This window comes from Thunnus albacares, chromosome 2 (assembly GCF_914725855.1).
Source record: "Thunnus albacares chromosome 2, fThuAlb1.1, whole genome shotgun sequence".
In the NCBI taxonomy this organism is placed as follows: domain Eukaryota; kingdom Metazoa; phylum Chordata; class Actinopteri; order Scombriformes; family Scombridae; genus Thunnus; species Thunnus albacares.
The window spans coordinates 39,371,230-39,394,297 of record NC_058107.1 but is presented as its reverse complement, the minus strand read 5'-3'; the positions used below and the strand labels follow the sequence as shown (position 1 = coordinate 39,394,297).

General features: G+C 45.9%; 1 protein-coding gene across 2 annotated transcripts in view; it reads left to right on the top strand.

Moving 5' to 3' along the window:
* Positions 1–23,068, top strand: part of dab2ipa (DAB2 interacting protein a) — a 38,174-nt gene that overhangs the window by 5,564 nt on the left and 9,542 nt on the right. Inside the window, exons 1-7 of one of the 2 annotated variants that reach the window (XM_044335391.1) lie at positions 4,352–4,583; positions 7,241–7,385; positions 11,217–11,389; positions 20,905–21,176; positions 21,652–21,860; positions 22,252–22,396; positions 22,607–22,751. In XM_044335391.1, the coding sequence (XP_044191326.1) occupies positions 7,248–7,385; positions 11,217–11,389; positions 20,905–21,176; positions 21,652–21,860; positions 22,252–22,396; positions 22,607–22,751 (1,082 nt within the window). In that variant the 5' untranslated portion in view covers positions 4,352–4,583; positions 7,241–7,247. Of the gene's footprint in view, positions 1–4,351; positions 4,584–7,240; positions 7,386–11,216; positions 11,390–20,904; positions 21,177–21,651; positions 21,861–22,251; positions 22,397–22,606; positions 22,752–23,068 lie in introns of those variants that run through there. The other variant, XM_044335383.1, reaches the window with a different exon arrangement.

Here is a 23,068-nt window from a genome sequence, read left to right as displayed (position 1 = left end):
TCTGAAGGAGGTCTGAGGACATCTGATGGAGGTCTGACACATCTGATGGAGGTCTGACACATCTGATGGAGGTCTGACACATCTGACAGAGGTCTGAGGGCATCTGACAGAGGTCTGACACATCTGACGGAGGTCTGAGGGCATCTGATGGAGGTCTGACACATCTGAAGGAGGTCTGAGGACATCTGACGAAGGTCTGAGGGCATCTGACGGAGGTCTGAGGGCATCTGATGGAGGTCTGACACATCTGATGGAGGTCTGACACATCTGATGGAGGTCTGACACATCTGATGGAGGTCTGACACATCTGACAGAGGTCTGACACATCTGACGGAGGTCTGAGGGCATCTGAAGGAGGTCTGAGGACATCTGATGGAGGTCTGACACATCTGAAGGAGGTCTGACACATCTGACAGAGATCTGAGGGCATCTGATGGAGGTCTGACACATCTGAAGGAGGTCTGAGGGCATCTGATGGAGGTCTGACACATCTGATGGAGGTCTGACACATCTGATGGAGGTCTGACACATCTGAAGGAGGTCTGACACATCTGACAGAGATCTGAGAGCATCTGATGGAGGTCTGACACATCTGAAGGAGGTCTGACACATCTGATGGAGGTCTGACACATCTGACGTAGGTCTGACACATCTGATGGAGGTCTGAGGGCATCTGATGGAGGTCTGAGGGCATCTGATGGAGGTCTGACACATCTGAAGGAGGTCTGACACATCTGACGGAGGTCTGACACATCTGATGGAGGTCTGACACATCTGACAGAGATCTGAGGGCATCTGATGGAGGTCTGAGGGCATCTGATGGAGGTCTGACACATCTGAAGGAGGTCTGAGGACATCTGACGAAGGTCTGAGGGCATCTGACGGAGGTCTGAGGGCATCTGATGGAGGTCTGACACATCTGATGGAGGTGTGACACATCTGACAGAGATCTGAGGGCATCTGACAGAGGTCTGACACATCTGACGGAGGTCTGAGGGCATCTGAAGGAGGTCTGAGGACATCTGACGAAGGTCTGAGGGCATCTGACGGAGGTCTGAGGGCATCTGATGGAGGTCTGACACATCTGATGGAGGTCTGACACATCTGATGGAGGTCTGACACATCTGATGGAGGTCTGACACATCTGACAGAGGTCTGAGGGCATCTGACAGAGGTCTGACACATCTGACGGAGGTCTGAGGGCATCTGAAGGAGGTCTGACACATCTGAAGGAGGTCTGACACATCTGATGGAGGTCTGACACATCTGACGTAGGTCTGACACATCTGATGGAGGTCTGAGGGCATCTGATGGAGGTCTGAGGGCATCTGATGGAGGTCTGACACATCTGAAGGAGGTCTGACACATCTGACGGAGGTCTGACACATCTGATGGAGGTCTGACACATCTGACAGAGATCTGAGGGCATCTGATGGAGGTCTGAGGGCATCTGATGGAGGTCTGACACATCTGACAGAGATCTGAGGGCATCTGATGGAGGTCTGAGGGCATCTGATGGAGGTCTGAGGGCATCTGATGGAGGTCTGACACATCTGAAGGAGGTCTGACACATCTGATGGAGGTCTGACACATCTGATGGAGGTCTGACACATCTGATGGAGGTCTGAGGGCATCTGACGGAGGTCTGAGGGCATCTGACGGAGGTCTGACACGTCTGACGGAGGTCTGAGGGCATCTGAAGGAGGTCTGAGGACATCTGATGGAGGTCTGACACATCTGAAGGAGGTCTGACACATCTGATGGAGGTCTGACACATCTGAAGGAGGTCTGAGGGCATCTGATGGAGGTCTGAGGGCATCTGATGGAGGTCTGACACATCTGATGGAGGTCTGACACATCTGACAGAGATCTGAGGGCATCTGATGGAGGTCTGACACATCTGACGGAGGTCTGACACATCTGATGGAGGTCTGACACATCTGACGGAGGTCCGACACATCTGAAGGAGGTCTGAGGGCATCTGATGGAGGTCTGACACATCTGAAGGAAGTCTGACACATCTGAAGGAGGTCTGACACATCTGAAGGAAGTCTGACACATCTGAAGGAGGTCTGACACATCTGAAGGAGGTCTGACACATCTGAAGGAAGTCTGACACATCTGATGGAGGTCTGACACATCTGAAGGAGGTCTGACACATCTGATGGAGGTCTGACACATCTGAAGGAGGTCTGACACATCTGAAGGAGGTCTGACACATCTGATGGAGGTCTGACACATCTGAAGGAGGTCTGACACATCTGATGGAGGTCTGACACGTCTGACGGAGGTCTGACACATCTGACGGAGGTCTGACACATCTGATGGAGGTCTGACACATCTGATGGAGGTCTGACACATCTGAAGGAGGTCTGACACATCTGACGGAGGTCTGACACATCTGACGGAGGTCTGAGGGCATCTGACGGAGGTCTGACACATCTGATGGAGGTCTGACACATCTGAAGGAGGTCTGACACATCTGATGGAGGTCTGACACGTCTGATGGAGGTCTGACACATCTGATGGAGGTTTGAGGGCATCTGTCAGTCACAACTGTCAATCATGACGTCACACCCCCTTTTATATCATCAAATAACTAATTAAAAACAAACTTAACAAACACACGAGGATTAATATAAACTGAAAACCAGTGAAACCAGTTGCAATCTCGTGTCTCCAGTATGTCGCAGTGGTTCCCAACCTTTCTGGCCTGTGAACCCTTAAAATAAAGCAACGTCTCCTGGGACCCTCCTCACATGTTACAGATTATCGTCTTGATTCATCGGTTAAACGTTTCGTCCATAAAATGTCAGAAAATAGTGAAAAATATCCGTTAAAGTTCCCGACAGTCCAAAGTTTCACCTTCAGTCGTCTGGTTGTGTCCAACATGTTCCACAAAGAAAAGCAATAAATCATCATGACTGTTATATCAATTATCAAAATAATTGCTGATTAATCTTTTTTGGATCAACTAATCGATTAATCGACTAACGTTGCAGCTCCAGAAAGAGAAATAAAGCAAAAATTAGAGGAAAGAAGAAGAAAATCACAATTTTGTCTCAAAAAATGTTTGTTTTTCTGTTTGTGATCTCGTCCGATCATCCGCTTTGATTGATCCAGCGACTACGGCAGCACCATGTGGTCAAAAGTCATATTATAATGTGATATAATAAACATAATGAGTGTTCTCGCTTGGTTATCAAAGAAAATGCAACAATTACTGATAATTGTGACTCAAACATAGAAACTTAAACTTACTTTAAAAAACTTTTCACAGTTTAGTTTATAAATGACGTCTTTCAGTCACCGGTTCGTTGGCTTTCATCCTCTCAGCTGCTGGGACGGCTTGTTGCTGCGTGATGAAGGTTTTCTGCTGCTGAGCTCGTGGGGGTTTTGGGGGCTTTGGAGGGTTTGGGAGGTTTGGAGGGTTTTGGGGGTTTCAGAGGGTTTTGGGGGTTTCAGAGGGTTTTGGGAGTTTTGGGGGGTTTCAGGGGGTTTTAGGGGGTTTCAGAGGGTTTGGGGGGGGTTGGAGGGGTTTGGAGGGTTTCGGGGGGTTTCGGGGGGTTTCGGGGGGTTTCGGGGGGTTTTGGGCTGTGAGCTTGTTGTTTAATTGAAATGCGATGTAACAGATTATTGTGTTTAAAGGCTGAGCAGAGAAACTGCACAGCGGTTGATGATACTCAGCTGTCGTCACGCTGCAGCTGTTTACTGTTTACTCATGAACGCGTAGAAGGGGGCGGAGCCCTGGAGAAGTATGAATGGAACCACGTCGGCGGTCCGCCTACAAGTCTGCTGCTGTCCGCCGACAGGAAGCATGAAGTGGCCTTTGGCCTGATCGCTGCCGTCCATTTCTCCAACTGTCTCTACACCAGATAGTCATGTGACCATGTAGAGAACACCGTTGGCTGATTGGTCGTGTCTTTCTTGGGGGCGGAGCATGAGCAGACTGCAAACAAACACAGAGAAGCTTGTCACGCCTGCATGTGGCAAATTTTTTCATTTAATTCAATCGCAGCCTTTTGCAGTTATATAATTGCACAGGCTGCAGTTAGATTAATCATTCAGCACTACCAGCGACCCCTTGTGGGGGTCCCGACCCGCAGGTTGAGAACCACTGAGTTAAAAGAAATAAACTGAATAAACAGACTTGACTGATACACACAGAATATACAGAAACACATTCACTGTAATCCCTTTCTACCAAATACAGACCGGGTGGGGGGGGGGATTAAAGAAAGATGGAGAGAGGGAGAGTAACCCTGACAGAGGGGGGGGAGGGGGGCCTCTCTGCAGGGGAGGGGCCACTGCTGACAGAGGGAGGGCGAGTCACATCAAGACAAACAGAGAGAGAGAGCTGGAGCCGAGTAGCATCAGTAGCATCGAGCTAACAGACAGACAGACAGACAGAGAGACAGACAGGTCCTCCAGGCTTCCCAACAGGATCAGCAGGTTTTCCATCTTTCTTCCTCTCTCCTCCTGTTCGCTGCTGAAGGAGAACATGGATCCATAACCACCACCTCCTCCTCCTCCCCCTCCTCCTCCTCCTCCTCCTCCTCCTCAGCATTCACACAGGATGGTCGGTGAGTCCTCTGCACGCATTAACTGCCTTTGTCCTCTCTGAATGGATAAATGATCTGCAGTGTGTGTGTGTGCGTGTGTGTGTGTGCGTGCACGGGGGCATCTTCTACCTGATTTGCATGACCATGCATGCTGCTTTTTTGTATGTGTGTGTGTGTGTGTGTGTGTGTGTGTGTGTGTGTGTGTGTGTGTGTGTGTGTGTTAGCCTGAGTTCAGCCTAGCATACAGCTAGCCTGGTATGTTAGCATGTGGCTAAGCTAGACAGACACTGTTAGCCAACATGTTTAGCTAAACAAGGTTAATCACACACACACACACACACACACACACACTGGAGCATTAGCTTGTAAGCTGCTAACATTAAGCAGCTCGTTAAGATGATGAGGAGAGATAATGAGCTAATGAGCTGCTCACCGTGTTTCTGACAGGCGGATCATCCTGTTCATGTCAGGAGGTGTGTGTGTGTGTGTGTGTGTGTGTGTGTGTGTGTGTGTGTGTTTTGGAGGTCAGAGGTCAGTCAGTCTGTCAAGTGAATAACTGCTGTGATGTAGTTTATAAACTGGCTGCATCGACCACACTGTTATGAGTGTGATTGGTTCAGTTGAAGGTGTGAAACATGTCACAGAGACTCCTGTGTGTTCCGGTGTGAATCAGTGGATGAGCTGCTAAACGTTCTGTCCTCTCATTGGTCAGATGTGTGTGGGGGGCGGGAGCAAGGACGTAAACACACAGTGTTTCCTTGACTACATCCGTGTGTGTTCAGACCAAACGCAAAGCAAATTTCTGCCTCGTGTTACATGATGAGTTTGAACGTGGGATCATTAGTGTTTATTCGCTGTAAGCTAGCTAACAACGGCAGGAAGCGACTGCGTGAGGGAGAGTTTCAGTCTGTGTTTGAGCTCTGAACTCAGCAGGAACTGCAGTCTCTCTGCTTTCTCTCCGTCAAAATATTTTCAATTCACGTCTTTGCATTGACTTTGTATGTAATCATGCAATTTGCTTCATGTTTGGTCTGAACATACCATGCTAACAGCTAACAGCTCCGGCTGTTGCTAACAGCTCCGGCTAGCTGTTAGCAACATCTGCACCCAGCATACGGAGCTCACCTGGCTACAGGAGCCGTTTGCCTCAAACTGGTGGTCGGTCGGATCACGTTCCACAAACGAACAGCTCCAGAGTACGTTTGGGACCGAGACCACCTCCGCGAAACAGTCTCCGTGTGGTTGTTTTGGTCCAATTGCTGAGTTCAGATCTGCACAAACGAATCGTGCTGTTGTGGCCTGTTCTTTAAACTTCTTCTAAACTTCCTTTAAACTGCTTCTTGGCTCAGACGTTAAACAGTTTGCGTCACATTAAACGCTGCCGGTTCTGATTTATTCTCACTTTAAACAAACAAAAAACGTTTCTTAGTCTAATGTGACGTCTAAGACTCAGTCCCTCCTTCCTCCTATCACAGCTGATCATCATCTGATTAATTACAACAAATCCTAAAATAACTGATCAAAATATTTAGTTGACATTAATTCATAAGTCAAAGGAAACATTTATACAATCTTAATAAACGGGCAAATTGTGACAGTACAATTTGCAACCAACACAAAAAATATCTCTAACATTTCAGCCACTAATAAACAGCCAATATTCAAACATTTAATCATATATTCAATTATTTTCAACATAAAAACAGAGTCCATAGATAAACTTCATCTTTAGGTTTATAGTCCAGCAGCTCGTAGATCCGACATCAGAACTCCGGGTTGTTCTTTCCGTACGTCAGTGATGCACATCTGCAGAGTCTGGAGCAGATTAAACAGGTCGCTGTAGATCTGAGCAGCAGAGTCTGGACTCATCCTTTATACGCAGCCTTTATCTCTGGGACCGAGAGCGCACACAGACGGTGGAGAGACATCCTGAGTTTTTAGTCTGTAGTTTCAGTCAATCACCTACATTTCCCATAATGCACCTGTAGAGTCTTTTATCAAACTGACCCTGCGTGGAAAACGTCCTTCAAACCTCGCGCTGCTGTTTATGATGCAGACTGTTTGTATTTCTAAGCACATGACATCACTATGACATCATCAGGGTCCTCCAGGATCAGACAGACACCAAACATCACGATTGGTCCAAATCACAAGCGTCTGCTGATTTGGACGTTTCATGCAGAAAAGTTGCTGTAATTTAGCAAAATTGAAGCTCTCACATATACTTTGTGTTTATTTATGTTTTTTGAATTTGCATTAATTATTGCGATGGCAGAATCGCAGTTTCCTGGAGGAAGTGATCAAGAAGACGACATATTTCATTCTTAGTGGAACCTGCAGCCTTGTTGTTGGTCAGATGGAGGTCAGATCACTTTCCCACCACAAACCGACCGAGACCAGGTCCTCTAAAGGGTCTCTGTGTGGTTGGTTTCCATGGAGGAAAACCAACCGGAGTCCAATTAAGCGGACGGAGCTCCACAGAGGAAAACATGCTGAGAGGCGCCGTTAGTGTTCAGAGTTTAGCTGCACAGCCTCGTTAGTTCCAGTCCGCATCCGTCCAACATCAGGAACCAGCTGATTCTGTCCACATGACCTGCCGGCCTTCATCACAGTCTTACCTGCATCACGCCTGCTAGTTGGTGTGAACGCTCCGCTCAGGTGCTGATCTGTTGTTTCAGGTGTGTGATGCGGCGGCTGCGTTGCGGTAGCCAGGAGTCGTTGCTAAGCGCCGGCTGTGTGTCGTCTCTGGAACTCAAGATGGACCAATCAGTGATCATCAAACCAGTTCACTCCTCCCTACTGGGGCAGGACTACTGCTTCGAGGTGACACACACACACACACACACACACACACACACACACACACACACACACACACTCAATACAGTCTTACACACACACAACACAACAACCAACTCACAACCAACTCACAACCAAAACACAACCAAAACACAACCAACACACAACCAACACACAACCGAAACACAACCAAAACACAACCAAAACACAACCAACACACAACCAAAACACAACCGACACACAACCGACACACAACCAAAACACAACCAAAACACAACCAACACACAACCAAAACACAACCAAAACACAACCGACACACAACCAACTCACAACCAACTCACAACCAACACACAACCAAAACACAACCAAAACACAACCAACACACAACCAAAACACAACCAAAACACAACCAAAACACAACCAACACACAACCAAAACACAACCAAAACACAACCAAAACACAACCAACACACAACCAAAACACAACCGACACACAACCAACACACAACCAAAACACAACCAACACACAACCAAAACACAACCGACACACAACCAACTCACAACCAACACACAACCAAAACACAACCAAAACACAACCAACACACAACCAAAACACAACCAACTCACAACCAACACACAACCGAAACACAACCAACTCACAACCAACTCACAACCAACTCACAACCGAAACACAACCAACTCACAACCAAAACACAACCAACTCACAACCAAAACACAACCAAAACACAACCAAAACACAACCAAAACACAACCAACTCACAACCAAAACACAACCAACTCACAACCAAAACACAACCAACTCACAACCAAAACACAACCAAAACACAACCAAAACACAACCAACTCACAACCAAAACACAACCAACTCACAACCAAAACACAACCAAAACACAACCAACACACAACCAAAACACAACCAACTCACAACCAACACACAACCGAAACACAACCAACTCACAACCAACTCACAACCAACTCACAACCGAAACACAACCAACACACAACCGAAACACAACCAACTCACAACCAACTCACAACCAACTCACAACCGAAACACAACCAACTCACAACCGAAACACAACCAACTCACAACCGAAACACAACCAACTCACAACCAAAACACAACCAAAACACAACCAAAACACAACCAACTCACAACCAACACACAACCGAAACACAACCAACTCACAACCAACTCACAACCAACTCACAACCAACTCACAACCAAAACACAACCAACACACAACCAAAACACAACCAAAACACAACCAAAACACAACCGACTCACAACCAACTCACAACCAACACACAACCGAAACACAACCGAAACACAACCGAAACACAACCAAAACACAACCGACACAACCGACACAACCGACACAACCGACACACAACCGAAACACAACCAACACAACCGACACACAACCGAAACACAACCAACACAACCGACACACAACCGACACACAACCGACACAACCAAAACACACAACCGACACACAACCAAAACACAACCAACACAACCGACACAACCAAAACACACAACCGACACACAACCGAAACACAACCAACACAACCGACACACAACCAACACAACCAACACAACCGAAACACAACCAACACACAACCAAAACACAACCAACACACAACCGACACACAACCGACACACAACCAACACACAACCGACACACAACCAACACAACCGAAACACAACCAACACAACCGACACACAACCAACACAACCAACACAACCGAAACACAACCAACACACAACCAAAACACAACCAACACACAACCGACACACAACCGACACACAACCGACACACAACCAACACAACCAAAACACAACCAACACAACCGACACACAACCGACACACAACCGACACACAACCGACACAACCAAAACACACAACCGACACACAACCAAAACACAACCAACACAACCGACACAACCAAAACACAACCAACACAACCGACACACAACCGACACACAACCGACACAACCAAAACACACAACCGACACACAACCGAAACACAACCAACACAACCGACACACAACCGACACAACCAAAACACACAACCGACACACAACCAAAACACAACCAACACAACCGACACAACCAAAACACACAACCAACACACAACCGACACACAACCGACACACAACCAACACACAACCGACACACAACCAACACAACCGAAACACAACCAACACAACCGACACACAACCAACACAACCGAAACACAACCAACACAACCGACACACAACCGACACACAACCAAAACACAACCAACACAACCGACACAACCAAAACACACAACCAACACACAACCGACACACAACCGACACACAACCAACACACAACCGACACACAACCAACACAACCGAAACACAACCAAAACAACCAACTCACAACCAACACACAACCGAAACACAACCAACTCACAACCAACTCACAACCAACTCACAACCAACTCACAACCAAAACACAACCAACACACAACCAAAACACAACCAAAACACAACCAAAACACAACCGACTCACAACCAACTCACAACCAACACACAACCGAAACACAACCGAAACACAACCGAAACACAACCGACACAACCGACACAACCGACACACAACCGAAACACAACCAACACAACCGACACACAACCGAAACACAACCAACACAACCGACACACAACCGACACACAACCGACACAACCAAAACACACAACCGACACACAACCAAAACACAACCAACACAACCGACACAACCAAAACACACAACCAACACACAACCGACACACAACCGACACACAACCAACACACAACCGACACACAACCAACACAACCGAAACACAACCAACACAACCGACACACAACCAACACAACCAACACAACCGAAACACAACCAACACACAACCAAAACACAACCAACACACAACCGACACACAACCGACACACAACCAACACAACCAAAACACAACCAACACAACCGACACACAACCGACACACAACCGACACACAACCGACACAACCAAAACACACAACCGACACACAACCAAAACACAACCAACACAACCGACACAACCAAAACACAACCAACACAACCGACACACAACCGACACACAACCGACACAACCAAAACACACAACCGACACACAACCGAAACACAACCAACACAACCGACACACAACCGACACAACCAAAACACACAACCGACACACAACCAAAACACAACCAACACAACCGACACAACCAAAACACACAACCAACACACAACCGACACACAACCGACACACAACCAACACACAACCGACACACAACCAACACAACCGAAACACAACCAACACAACCGACACACAACCAACACAACCGAAACACAACCAAAACACAACCAACACAACCGACACACAACCAACACAACCGAAACACAACCAACACACAACCAAAACACAACCGACACACAACCAACACAACCAAAACACAACCAACACAACCGACACACAACTGACACACAACCAACACAACCAAAACACAACCAACACAACCGACACACAACTGACACACAACCAACACAACCGACACACAACCGACACACAACCAACACAACCGACACACAACCGACACACAACCGACACAACCGACACACAACCAACACAACCGACACACAACCGACACACAACCAAAACACAACCAACACAACCGACACACAACCGAAACACAACCGACACACAACCGACACACAACCGACACACAACCGACACACAACCAAAACACACAACCAACACAACCAAAACACAATCAACATGCATGTTTTGACCTCTGACCCTTGGTCTCTTAGGTAACGACCTCGACAGGGACGAAGTGCTTCTCGTGTCGCTCGGCAGCAGAGAGAGATAAGTGGATGGAGAACCTGCGGAGAGCCGTTCACCCCAACAAGGACAACAGTCGGCGGCTGGAGAACATCCTCACAGTCTGGGTGATCGAAGCCAAGGACCTGCCCGCCAAGAAACGGTACGCTACACCCGCAGCTACACCCACAGGTAGAGGTGATACACCTGCAGGTAGAGGCGATACACCCGCAGGTAGAGGTGATACACCAGCAGGTAGAGGCGATACACCCGCAGGTAGAGGTGATACACCCGCAGGTAGAGGTGATACACCCGCAGGTAGAGGTGATACACCCGCAGGTAGAGGTGATACACCCGCAGGTAGAGGTGATACACCTGCAGGTAGAGGTGATACACCCGCAGGTAGAGGTGATACACCTGCAGGTAGAGGCGATACACCTGCAGGTAGAGGTGATACACCTGCAGGTAGAGGTGATACACCTGCAAGTAGAGGTGATACACCTGCAGGTAGAGGCGATACACCTGCAGCTACAGACCAGCTGACTAGAATTGCCGGCTGGTCTGTGACTGGGTCCGTACAGATCCCTGGCAGATCCCCGCTGGGTCCTTGCTGGGTCTTCGGCTGTAGTAAGACCCTCCCTCAATGATGTAGTGACGCAGCCCTGACTCATAACGCCCATAAACACCGTGTGAGGAAACCAGCTGTTTCTATCCGTGAGGAGGGGCAGTGATTGTGTCTCGGTGAGCCTGAAACCAGCTGTTCTTACCATATTTGATGTGTATGAGGGAGAGTCTTCCCACACAGAGCTTTTACTAAAGCGCTTATTATCATAAGGTCATGAAAATATTATGCTGAAACTTTTTGTTTCATTTAACATAAAACAGAGGTTGAGCAAACTCAGCGAGTGAGTGAGAACAGTTATTCAACAGAGCTGCGTGAAAAATGAAAGTAATACAGGTGGGAAATGAATGATATACAGTAACAAATAACTGTGTGGGCGACGGTGTGTGTTGCACTCATCTGTGCAGCTGATCTGCTGTTAACGAGGCAGAGAGGAGCCTACATGCTGGTACTGCAGCACACCCGCACAAACTGACACCATGTTCTTCATATGTGTTTACCCTCAGTGAAATTGTCTTCTTTCATAAATGTTGTGTAAATAGTGAAATTATGATGCATGAAGAAGCATGATATGCTGTTTACGGGTGAAGCCACAGTAGCTCTGGAGCATTATGCCAAACTCCATGTGTGAGCGCTGCAGGTCCTGCGGGCATCTTTGAGGGAACCATTCATCAGGGGATGTCTCGGGTCAGATCATTGCTTCTTCCACGACAATGATCCAAAGCACAACGCTGCTGCAGCTTGTATAGTGACGGAGGGAATCAACTGGGTGAAAACTCCACCAGTCACTGCATTTGAATCCTATCAAGCTTGTTTGGCACTCGATGAAAGGCTTCATCTGAAAGGAGGCTAAGCCAGACACAAAACAGGAGCTTGTCGTAGCCACAGAGGGAGACGAGACTGACCCAAGATTTCTGTAATAGAGTTATTACAGGCTCATCAAAAGTATGGAGACTGGTTGTGCAGAACAAAGGAGAGCATAGTGGAAAATCATATTTCCAACAATTCACACACAAATTCACAGTATGTGCCTTCTAAATAACAGTGTGCCATTGTATGTTGTCATTTTTATTGTTTCTAGTTTCATCTGGTATAAAATAAACACAATACTTTAAAAAAAACATCAAAAACAATACTCATAATGGCAAATTTCTATGTTTAAGAGTAGGCTTAAAACTTTCCTTTTTGATAAAGCTTATAGTTAGGGCCGACCAGGCTCGCCTTGGATCAGCCCTTAGTTATGCTGCTATAGGCCTAGACTGCTGGGAGACTTCCCATGATGCACTGAGCTCCTCTCTCCTCCTCCTCCTCTCCATCTGTATGCATTCATTTACCGTTAATGCATGTCACTAACTTTGCTTCTTCCACAGAGTTTTTGTGCTTTCTCATCTCACAGGAAACCTTTGACTGCTGTCCAGCATGACGCCGCTGCTATCATTATTATTATTGTTGTTGTTGTTGTTGTTGTTGTTATTGTTGTTGTTGTTGTTGTTGTTATTATTATTATTATTATTATTATTATTATTATTATTATTATTATTATTGTTATTATTATTATTATTATTGTTGTTGTTGTTATTATTATTGTTATTGTTATTATCATTATTATTATTGTTGTTGTTGTTATTATTATTGTTATTGTTATGATCATTATTATTAGTCAGCTGTGGTTCAGGAGGTAGAGCGGGTCGTCCACCAATCAGAAGATCAGCAGTTCGATTCCCGGCTCCTCCAGTCCGCATGTTGAAGTGTCCTTGGGCAAGACACTGAACTCCCAATTGCTCCTGATTGCTGCACCATCAGTGTATGAATGTATGTGAATGATTAGATTCCTCTGACGGGCAAGTTGGGACCTTGCATGTAGCCCCTGTACCCCCCCTAAATTCTTTGGGAAGTGAGTCTAAAATGATGCACAAGACATGCATAAATGCACATATTTCGATTTGATAGAATGGTGTAACCATAAAAATATAGAGTAGGCCTATGAAGAGCGACAGTGCTTCTGCCAGTTCCAGGCTGATATACAATAAGAAGTAACTTTATCTGCTATTAACAAGGCATCTACATAAAGTAGGCTACTTTTGTCCAATTTACAAGAAGACCCTAACTCAACAACTGACAAAACTGTCTAGTGACTTCCTCCACAGAAGACAAAGGTGGTGGTTTGAGTAAGAATATGACAAGACACACCTCTGTGGAGGTTTCCTGTGATGAAACTATAACGTGTCTAGGATTCCCTTTGTCGCCTGTTCCCTTCTGTTGTGTTATGTCCTGCATTTTATTCAGCCAAGCCAAACAGGATGATGAGCAACATGGCAGCGTGCACAGACGCAGTGGCTCCTTTAGGTCCAGAAAAAGGTGCAAATATATGTTAAAATGTTTGTTCTGAGCGACTAATGTTAAGGTACGATTGTGATACCTTGTTAACTATAAAGTGCAATCTTAAAAACAAAAGGACTGTGAAAGGCTACGAGCTTTTAACTACAGAAGAGGAGTTTCACAGTGTCGGGCTGCTGCAGAAACAGCTGCCTGATGGAGTCATGCAAGGAAAAACGCACATGAAGCGGTGCGTAGAAAACAGCAGTGAGGAAAGACGGCCGGTATCTACATGAGGCTAAAATCTTACACGCCAATGTCTGTTCCTTGGAGAATAAATTAGATTATTTATGGCTGCAACTACACACATAGCAAGAAGTGAGCTACTGCTGTGTTTTTGTCTTTATTGAAACCTGGCTTCACAACAGTATCTCTGAAATAACATAGCTAACATCCTTCCATGCAGACAGAAATGCAGTCTGTAACTGGGTCCGTACAGATCCCTGGCAGACCCCCTGAGGTGGAGGACTGTGTGTTTACAACAACAATATGTGGTGTAATAATACTGAGACTGTTGCAACTCACTGTTCACAACTAGTGGAATTTTTAATGAAATGTCGGCCAGCAGAGGGAATTTACTGCCACTGGCACCCTCCCAGTGCCTGCTCTGAGGAGGTGCTGTGGGAGCTTCAGACTGCCCACGCAGACACTTTTCTTGTGTTTGTTGGGATTTCAACCATGCAAACTTTTAAACTGTGCTACCTAAATTCCACCAGTATGTCCACTTTCCAGCCAGAGGGGCCTAACATATTGGACTTGGTGTATGATCTCCACATTGATGGTGAGGAGTAAACGGAATCTGTGACCAGTTACATAGAGAAGTGCATCAGGGACGTCATAGTCGTCAAATCCATCACTACTCGGGCCAATCAGAAGCTGTGGATGACAGCAGAGGTTTGGAAAAGGTTGAAAATCAGAGATGCTGCCTTCAGATCAGAGGACAAAGCAGCTGTCAGGTTGGCAAGAACTGACCTCTCTCGAGCCATCAAGAAGGCAAAACTGGCCTACAGACAGAACATTGAAGGCCATTGAGGGCATGTGAGGGCATCCAGGCTATAACTGTCTATAAAATCACACCACCAGCAGATGTCCTCCCTTCCTGACAGCTCAATGACTTCTACACCTGGTTTGAAGCATTGAATCACACGTCAGGGAGGAAAACCGTCCCCCTGTCGAGGAGCAGGAACTCAGTCTGAGCATAGCTGATGTGAAGGAGACCCCGAGCAGAGTCAATCCACACAAAGCTGCAGGACCTGATAACATATCTGGTCGGATGCTAAAAGACTGTGCTGCCCAGCTAGCAGGTGTCTTCACAGACAACATCTCTCTGAAGCGTCCTGTTGTTCCTACAAGATTTAAGGCTGCCGCCATCATCACATCAACGACTACCGGCCAGTTTCACTGACTCAACTGGTCCACAGATGACACCATCTCACCCGCCTTACACACCATCTTATCCCACCTGGACAAAAATGAAAAATGGACTGTACTTGTATAGCACCTTTCTAGTCTTTCGCCCACTCAAAGCACTTTTTACACTACGAGTCACATTCACACACATTCATACACTAAATGGGTACAGGGCCTACCATGCAAGGTCCCAACCTGCCTATCAGAGGGAACTAACCATACACACATATTCATACACTGATGGTGCAGCCATCAGGAGCAATTTGGGGTTCAGTATCTTGCCCAAGGACACTTCTAGCGGACCGGAGGAGCCGGGAATCGAACTGCTGATCTTCCGATTGGTGAACAACTCGCTCTACCTCTTTAGCCACAGCCGCCCCAAAAGGAACAATTATGCCAGGATACTGTTCGCTGATTTTAGTTCAGCTTTTAACACCATCATCCCACAGCAGCTAATAGAGAAGCTCTCTCTGCTCGGCCAAAACACCTTTGTAACTGGGTTTTATATTTCCTGTCAGAAAGACCACAGACAGTCTGTGTCGGCAGCAAGACTTCACGTACCATCACACTGAACACGGCGCCCCTCAGGGCTGCATGCTTTGTCCGCTGCTCTTCATTCGGCTGACGCGTGACTGTTCTGCCAAATCCAGCACAAACCAGTTCATCAAGTTTGTGGATGATACTACAGTAGTGGGACTCATCAGTAATGACGACAAAATGACTTACAGAGTAGAGGTGAAACAGCTAGTGAGCTGGTGTAAGGACAATAACCAGTCTCTTAGTGTCAACAAGACTAAAGAGACCATCATGGACTTTAGAAAGACAAAGGCTGACCGTCCCCCACAACCCGCCCCGCTGTATATCAGCGGTTCCACCGTGAAGAGGGTCAGCAGCACAAAATTCCTTGGTGTCCATATCACTGAGGATCTCTACTGGATCGTCAGGAGGATCCAGTCTCATAACCTTAAGTTCTTTTTAAAGCAGTGACCAACAGTCATCAACTTCTTAGGATTAATGAAGACATTTATTAATAGCTAAATGTCTTTAGGATACATGATAAAGTATAACACAATAAAGAAAAGAAAAAGGAAAGAATAATAAGGCCTTTAAATGATAATAGAAATAAAATAAAGAACATTGTTTAGAAGTAGTGGCTTGAAGTGTGTGACTCCAGTCTAACATATTGCAACAGGGAATGCGAGGGGAAAGCTAACCCAGCTTCTCTAAAGAAATTATCTTTCAATCAATCAATCAAAAGTCATCTCCGTGTACTTTTCACATAGAGCAGGTCAAGACTCTTTGATATACAGAGATCCAACAATTCCCCCATGAGCAGCACTTGGTGACAGCGGGAAGGAAAAACTCCCCTTTAACGGGTAGAAACCTCAAGCAGAACCCGGCTCTTGGTGGGCGGCCATCTGCTTTGACCGGTTGGGTTGAGAGAGAGAAAGAAAGAGGGAAAGGGGGAGGGGGGACAGAAGAAAAACAATCACAACAACAACAATAAGCACAAGCAGCAACAGTCAGGGAAGGATGCCATCAGGACTGTGAAGGACCGCGAAGGTTCGGCCCGGGACTCAGGTTTTCCTGTGAGATGAGAAAGCACAAAGAACTCCGGGGAAGAAGCAAAGTTAGTGACATGCATTGATGTTACATGAATGCATACAGATGGAGAGGAGGAGGAGGAGAGAGGAGCTCAGTGCATCATGGGAAGTCCCCCAGCAGTCTAGGCCTATAGCAGCATAACTAAGGGCTGATCCAAGGCGAGCCTGGTCGGCCCTAACTATAAGCTTTATCAAAAAGGAAAGTTTGAAGCCTACTCTTAAACATAGAGAGGGTGTCTGCACCCCGGACCCAATCTGGAAGATGGTTCCACAAGACGTTAACATTGTTTAGCATCAACCCCTGATCACAAAGTCATGTTATGCCTTACTGTTGACAAGTTTCATTGTAGTTGTTGTTGTTGAGCTGTAGTTAGCTGCAGTGTTGAGCGGTGCAGCCCAGCTTGGGCCGTGTTGTAGATGCAGTGGTGACGAATCACCGGTGAAGCTGGTCAGCCTTGTCAGACTGCGCTGTGAAAGAGTCTTTCTGTCGGATTATCTCCCAGTTTGGCCACATTGCTGCCAGCAAGCAGCCAGATATCTGCTTCAAGCATTGCTGTCTTGTTCAGAGCGATGTGCCAGTTTGAGGGTTCAGCCTTTCGCTGGCCTCTTGTAATCTTAGTTTAATGCCAAATAAAGTTTAATCTGACTACACTCACTTTAAACATTATATCGTTACATTTCTATTACTTCAGAAACTTCATTCATTCAATACAACTACTTATTTAATTTACTCTATTTTTTGTTGTATCCCATGAAATTAAAGAAAAGGCAGCAGTGCTGCAGCGGAGCATCCAGACCTGTTTCACTGTCACTGTTAATTAAGGCTGTCATGACACCATCATTTTAAACTTTGATACAATACTAATAGTAAAAGAAAAATACTCAATACCTCTTTCAATACAACAGCACAAAGAAAAAAAAAGTCCTTGGCACACAAACTAGGATCATTTTTTGTTTTTATTAAACTTACCAGAGTTAGCACCATGTGACCCAGCAGTGACGTGGTGGAGAGAACAGGATGAGGACCAGTCGATCTTCTTCCTTGTTGTTGCATCTGTGCAGCCTTTGGTTGAGATTCTGATTGTAGATGTTCTTTTTAATGGCTTCAGTACTTTCAATACGAGCAAATATATAATTAACACAGATCATATTGTTTCAAACACGGGGTATTAAAACAGTATCTTTACTTTTTACAACTTTACTGAAAAAACAACAATTCAATGTGATCCTTACTAAATAAATAGTAATAAAATACTGATAGTTGTGAATATATTTATCATAATAATATTGCTGAATTTTGGGGTGTGTCTAAGATGATGGACTGAACCTCAAAGTCATTAAGCTGTAATGTGAGGGTAAGTTCAGGGTTTAAATATTACCAGCAACTACTGTAAGTCTGGGAAACATACTGCAGTGTACTGTGGGTCGTCACTTATCGGGCCCTACTTTAACAATCCAAGTGCATTTAGGGTTTGTCCACATTTTGCTAGTTTAACGGCGGAAAAAATGGTCGCAGCACCAGGTGCATGGTTCAAAAGGGTTGCACTTAGTCTCTTAATTAATCATGTTGTCAGTGTGCCAGTGTGTTGCGGGTGTAACATGCAATAAACCAATCAGAGTGTCATCTTCCATTCCCTTTAAAAGCCAGGTGTGCTTGCACCTTGGCGGATTGCTATTATAAAGGCACATTTGCCAAGTAGTGAGAACGAACTCTTCTCTGCAGAGGAAACAGATCTGCTCGTGCACAAAGTGAAAGCGCACTATCCATAACGAGCACACTGGCCTCTGCCGCTCCTGAACCCTCCCGTTGCTTAAACCAGCAAAGACACTTGCGTCACGCTTGGCGCCGCTTTGTGCCAGTGGTAAGCTAGGGCCCCTTGGTTTATGTGTGAATGTGTTTTTGTGAAGAAAGCGCCATCTCATGGTGACACCACGCAACTGAATGAATTCATATAGACGTGTTTTTAACTACCAAGCATCAGCACTGCTCTGTTATGAGGGCTGGGCACCAGGTTAGCTATCGCTCAGCGTGCGAGATGCTGTATGACAGGCGGGATCCTCTGGAGCCACCAGACTGGACCAGATCAGGGGATCCGCCGAACATTTAATATATCTGCAGTGAAGTGTAAAACAAGAAGGGCCTATCCTCATGAAAAAAAGAGAAAACGTGAACATAGTGCGGTTGTGGCGGTTGTTTGCCTTCCACCGCGTGGCGTTGGCGTGTCTATAGTGTAGTGACTGTAGTATTTGTACTTCAGGTACTTCTGCGAGCTGTGTAGTGACTGTAGTATTTGTACTTCAGGTACTTCTGCGAGCTGTGTAGTGACTGTAGTATTTGTACTTCAGGTACTTCTTCGAGCTATGTAGTGACTGTAGTATTTGTACTTCAGGTACTTCTGCGAGCTGTGTAGTGACTGTAGTATTTGTACTTCAGGTACTTCTGCGAGCTGTGTAGTGACTGTAGTATTTGTACTTCAGGTACTTCTTCGAGCTGTGTAGTGACTGTAGTATTTGTACTTCAGGTACTTCTGCGAGCTGTGTAGTGACTGTAGTATTTGTACTTCAGGTACTTCTGCGAGCTGTGTAGTGACTGTAGTATTTGTACTTCAGGTACTTCTGCGAGCTGTGTAGTGACTGTAGTATTTGTACTTCAGGTACTTCTGCGAGCTGTGTAGTGACTGTAGTATTTGTACTTCAGGTACTTCTGCGAGCTGTGTAGTGACTGTAGTATTTGTACTTCAGGTACTTCTGCGAGCTGTGTAGTGACTGTAGTATTTGTACTTCAGGTACTTCTGCGAGCTGTGTAGTGACTGTAGTATTTGTACTTCAGGTACTTCTTCGAGCTATGTAGTGACTGTAGTATTTGTACTTCAGGTACTTCTGCGAGCTGTGTAGTGACTGTAGTATTTGTACTTCAGGTACTTCTGCGAGCTGTGTAGTGACTGTAGTATTTGTACTTCAGGTACTTCTTCGAGCTATGTAGTGACTGTAGTATTTGTACTTCAGGTACTTCTTCGAGCTATGTAGTGACTGTAGTATTTGTACTTCAGGTACTTCTGCGAGCTGTGTAGTGACTGTAGTATTTGTACTTCAGGTACTTCTGCGAGCTGTGTAGTGACTGTAGTATTTGTACTTCAGGTACTTCTGCGAGCTGTGTAGTGACTGTAGTATTTGTACTTCAGGTACTTCTGCGAGCTGTGTAGTGACTGTAGTATTTGTACTTCAGGTACTTCTGCGAGCTGTGTAGTGACTGTAGTATTTGTACTTCAGGTACTTCTGCGAGCTGTGTAGTGACTGTAGTATTTGTACTTCAGGTACTTCTTCGAGCTATGTAGTGACTGTAGTATTTGTACTTCAGGTACTTCTTCGAGCTATGTAGTGACTGTAGTATTTGTACTTCAGGTACTTCTGCGAGCTGTGTAGTGACTGTAGTATTTGTACTTCAGGTACTTCTTCGAGCTATGTAGTGACTGTAGTATTTGTACTTCAGGTACTTCTTCGAGCTATGTAGTGACTGTAGTATTTGTACTTCAGGTACTTCTGCGAGCTGTGTAGTGACTGTAGTATTTGTACTTCAGGTACTTCTGCGAGCTATGTAGTGACTGTAGTATTTGTACTTCAGGTACTTCTGCGAGCTGTGTAGTGACTGTAGTATTTGTACTTCAGGTACTTCTGCGAGCTGTGTCTGGACGACAGTCTTTACGCTCGGACGTCATGTAAACTGAAGACTGACAACATATTTTGGGGAGAGCGTTTTGACTTCAGCAGCCTGCCGTCCATCAGTGCGGTGACGCTTCACCTCTACAAGGATACTGACAGAAAGAGGAAGAAGGACAAGAGCAGCTACGTTGGGTTGGTCAACATCCCCGTCGCCATGGTGACCGGCAGACAACTGGTGGAGAAGTGGTACTCGGTGAGCACGCCCAGTACCAGCCGGGGTGAGTTAGCAGTTACACCCTTGACGGGTTGGTTAAAGTTCATCATGATCTATGATCCTGTATTACGACACACATGTTGACCAGAAACGTAAACATTCAAATGTCTCAGTAACCAACCAATAGCTGACAGTTTTTAATCAGAAGATCCAATGTGATACTTTTGTTAAACTGGAAAATAAGAAGTGAAACATTGTGATCAAATGAAGTCATCCTCTCATTAAAATATATCACTACCATGACAGCTAATAGTGACTTTACACAACTAACAAAAGAGACACAAGCTAACATGTTAGAGGAGAATTAAAAAAACAATGTAAATATAATAGATCGATTAATCCTCTGGGGTCTTATCAGTTGTCTATAATCATGTGTCTGTTTCTAATGAATCAAACTGTTATACAACTGAAACTAGAGTTTACACAAAGTACCAAACTGTCTCCAGTCCTCATAATAAACTGACCCTGTTGTGTTTCAGGTAAGTCTTCAGTTCCCACCGTGCGAATCAAAGCTCGCTATCAGAGTATCGTCATCCTGCCGATGGAGCAGTATAAAGAGTTTGCAGAGTACATCAGCTCCAACTATCTGCTGCTCTGCAACACACTGGAAGCTTCCATCAGCCTGAGAGCCAAAGAAGAGCTCGCTGCTGCACTCGTACACATCCTGCACAGCACCGGCAAGGCCAAGGTAGCCCCGCCCACAACACGAGGCCACACCCACTAACACACTGACCCCGCCCACAACATTAGGCCACACTCACTAACACACTGACCCTGCCCACCGCATGAGGCCACACCCACTAATACACTGATCCCCCCACAGCATACAGGCCACACCCACTAGCACACTGACCCCGCCCGCAGCATACAGGCCACACCCATTTACACACTGACCCCGCCCACAGCATACAGGCCACACCCACTTATACACTGACCCCGCCCACAGCATACATGTCACATCCACTTATAATCTAACCACGCCCCCACAGCATACAGGCCACACCCACTTATACACGGACCCCACCCATAGCATACAGGCCACACCCACTTATACACTGACCTTTGACCCCTGTCTGCAGGACTTCCTGACTGATCTGATGATGTCGGAGGTAGACCGTTGCCGTGACAACGACCAGCTGATCTTCAGGGAGAACACGCTGGCCACAAAGAGCATCGAGGGGTACCTGAAGCTGATTGGACAGAAGTACCTGCAGGATGCTCTGGGTACACAGCAGAGTACACAACAATACACATAATACAATAAAATACACAATGTGTTACACAAAGTACACAACACAGTACAGTGAAATACACAATATACTAAACAAACAGTGGCCATGTGACCTCACAGCTTTCACCTGATGACAGTGAACATAGTGACTCTGTGTGTGTGTGTGTGTGTGTGTGTGTGTGTGTGTGTGTCTGTGTGTGCAGGTGAGTTCATTAAAGCTCTGTATGAGTCAGATGAGAACTGTGAGGTCGATCCGTCCCGCTGTGCGACCTCTGACCTCGCGGAGCACCAGGCCAACCTGAGGATGTGCTGCGAACTCGCTTTCTGCAAGATCCTCGACTCATACAGGTACACACACACACACACACACACATATATACACACACACACACACAAATACACACACACACACACATATACACACATACACACACACACACTTTTGACGTCTTACAAAAAGCAGTGTGTAGTCGGGGTCACATTTCACATGTCTATGAGTTGTTAACAGCTCCACCAAATAGTGATTTTTCCCTCTAAACTTCTCACATGCTTTCATTTCAATAAATGTTCAAATGATCCAATATTTCAGCAAAAATCAAAGATTAGAGAAAAAGTCTAAAAACTGAAAACAGATTTGTGTATCAGAACTTTGTTTTTTCTTCTTT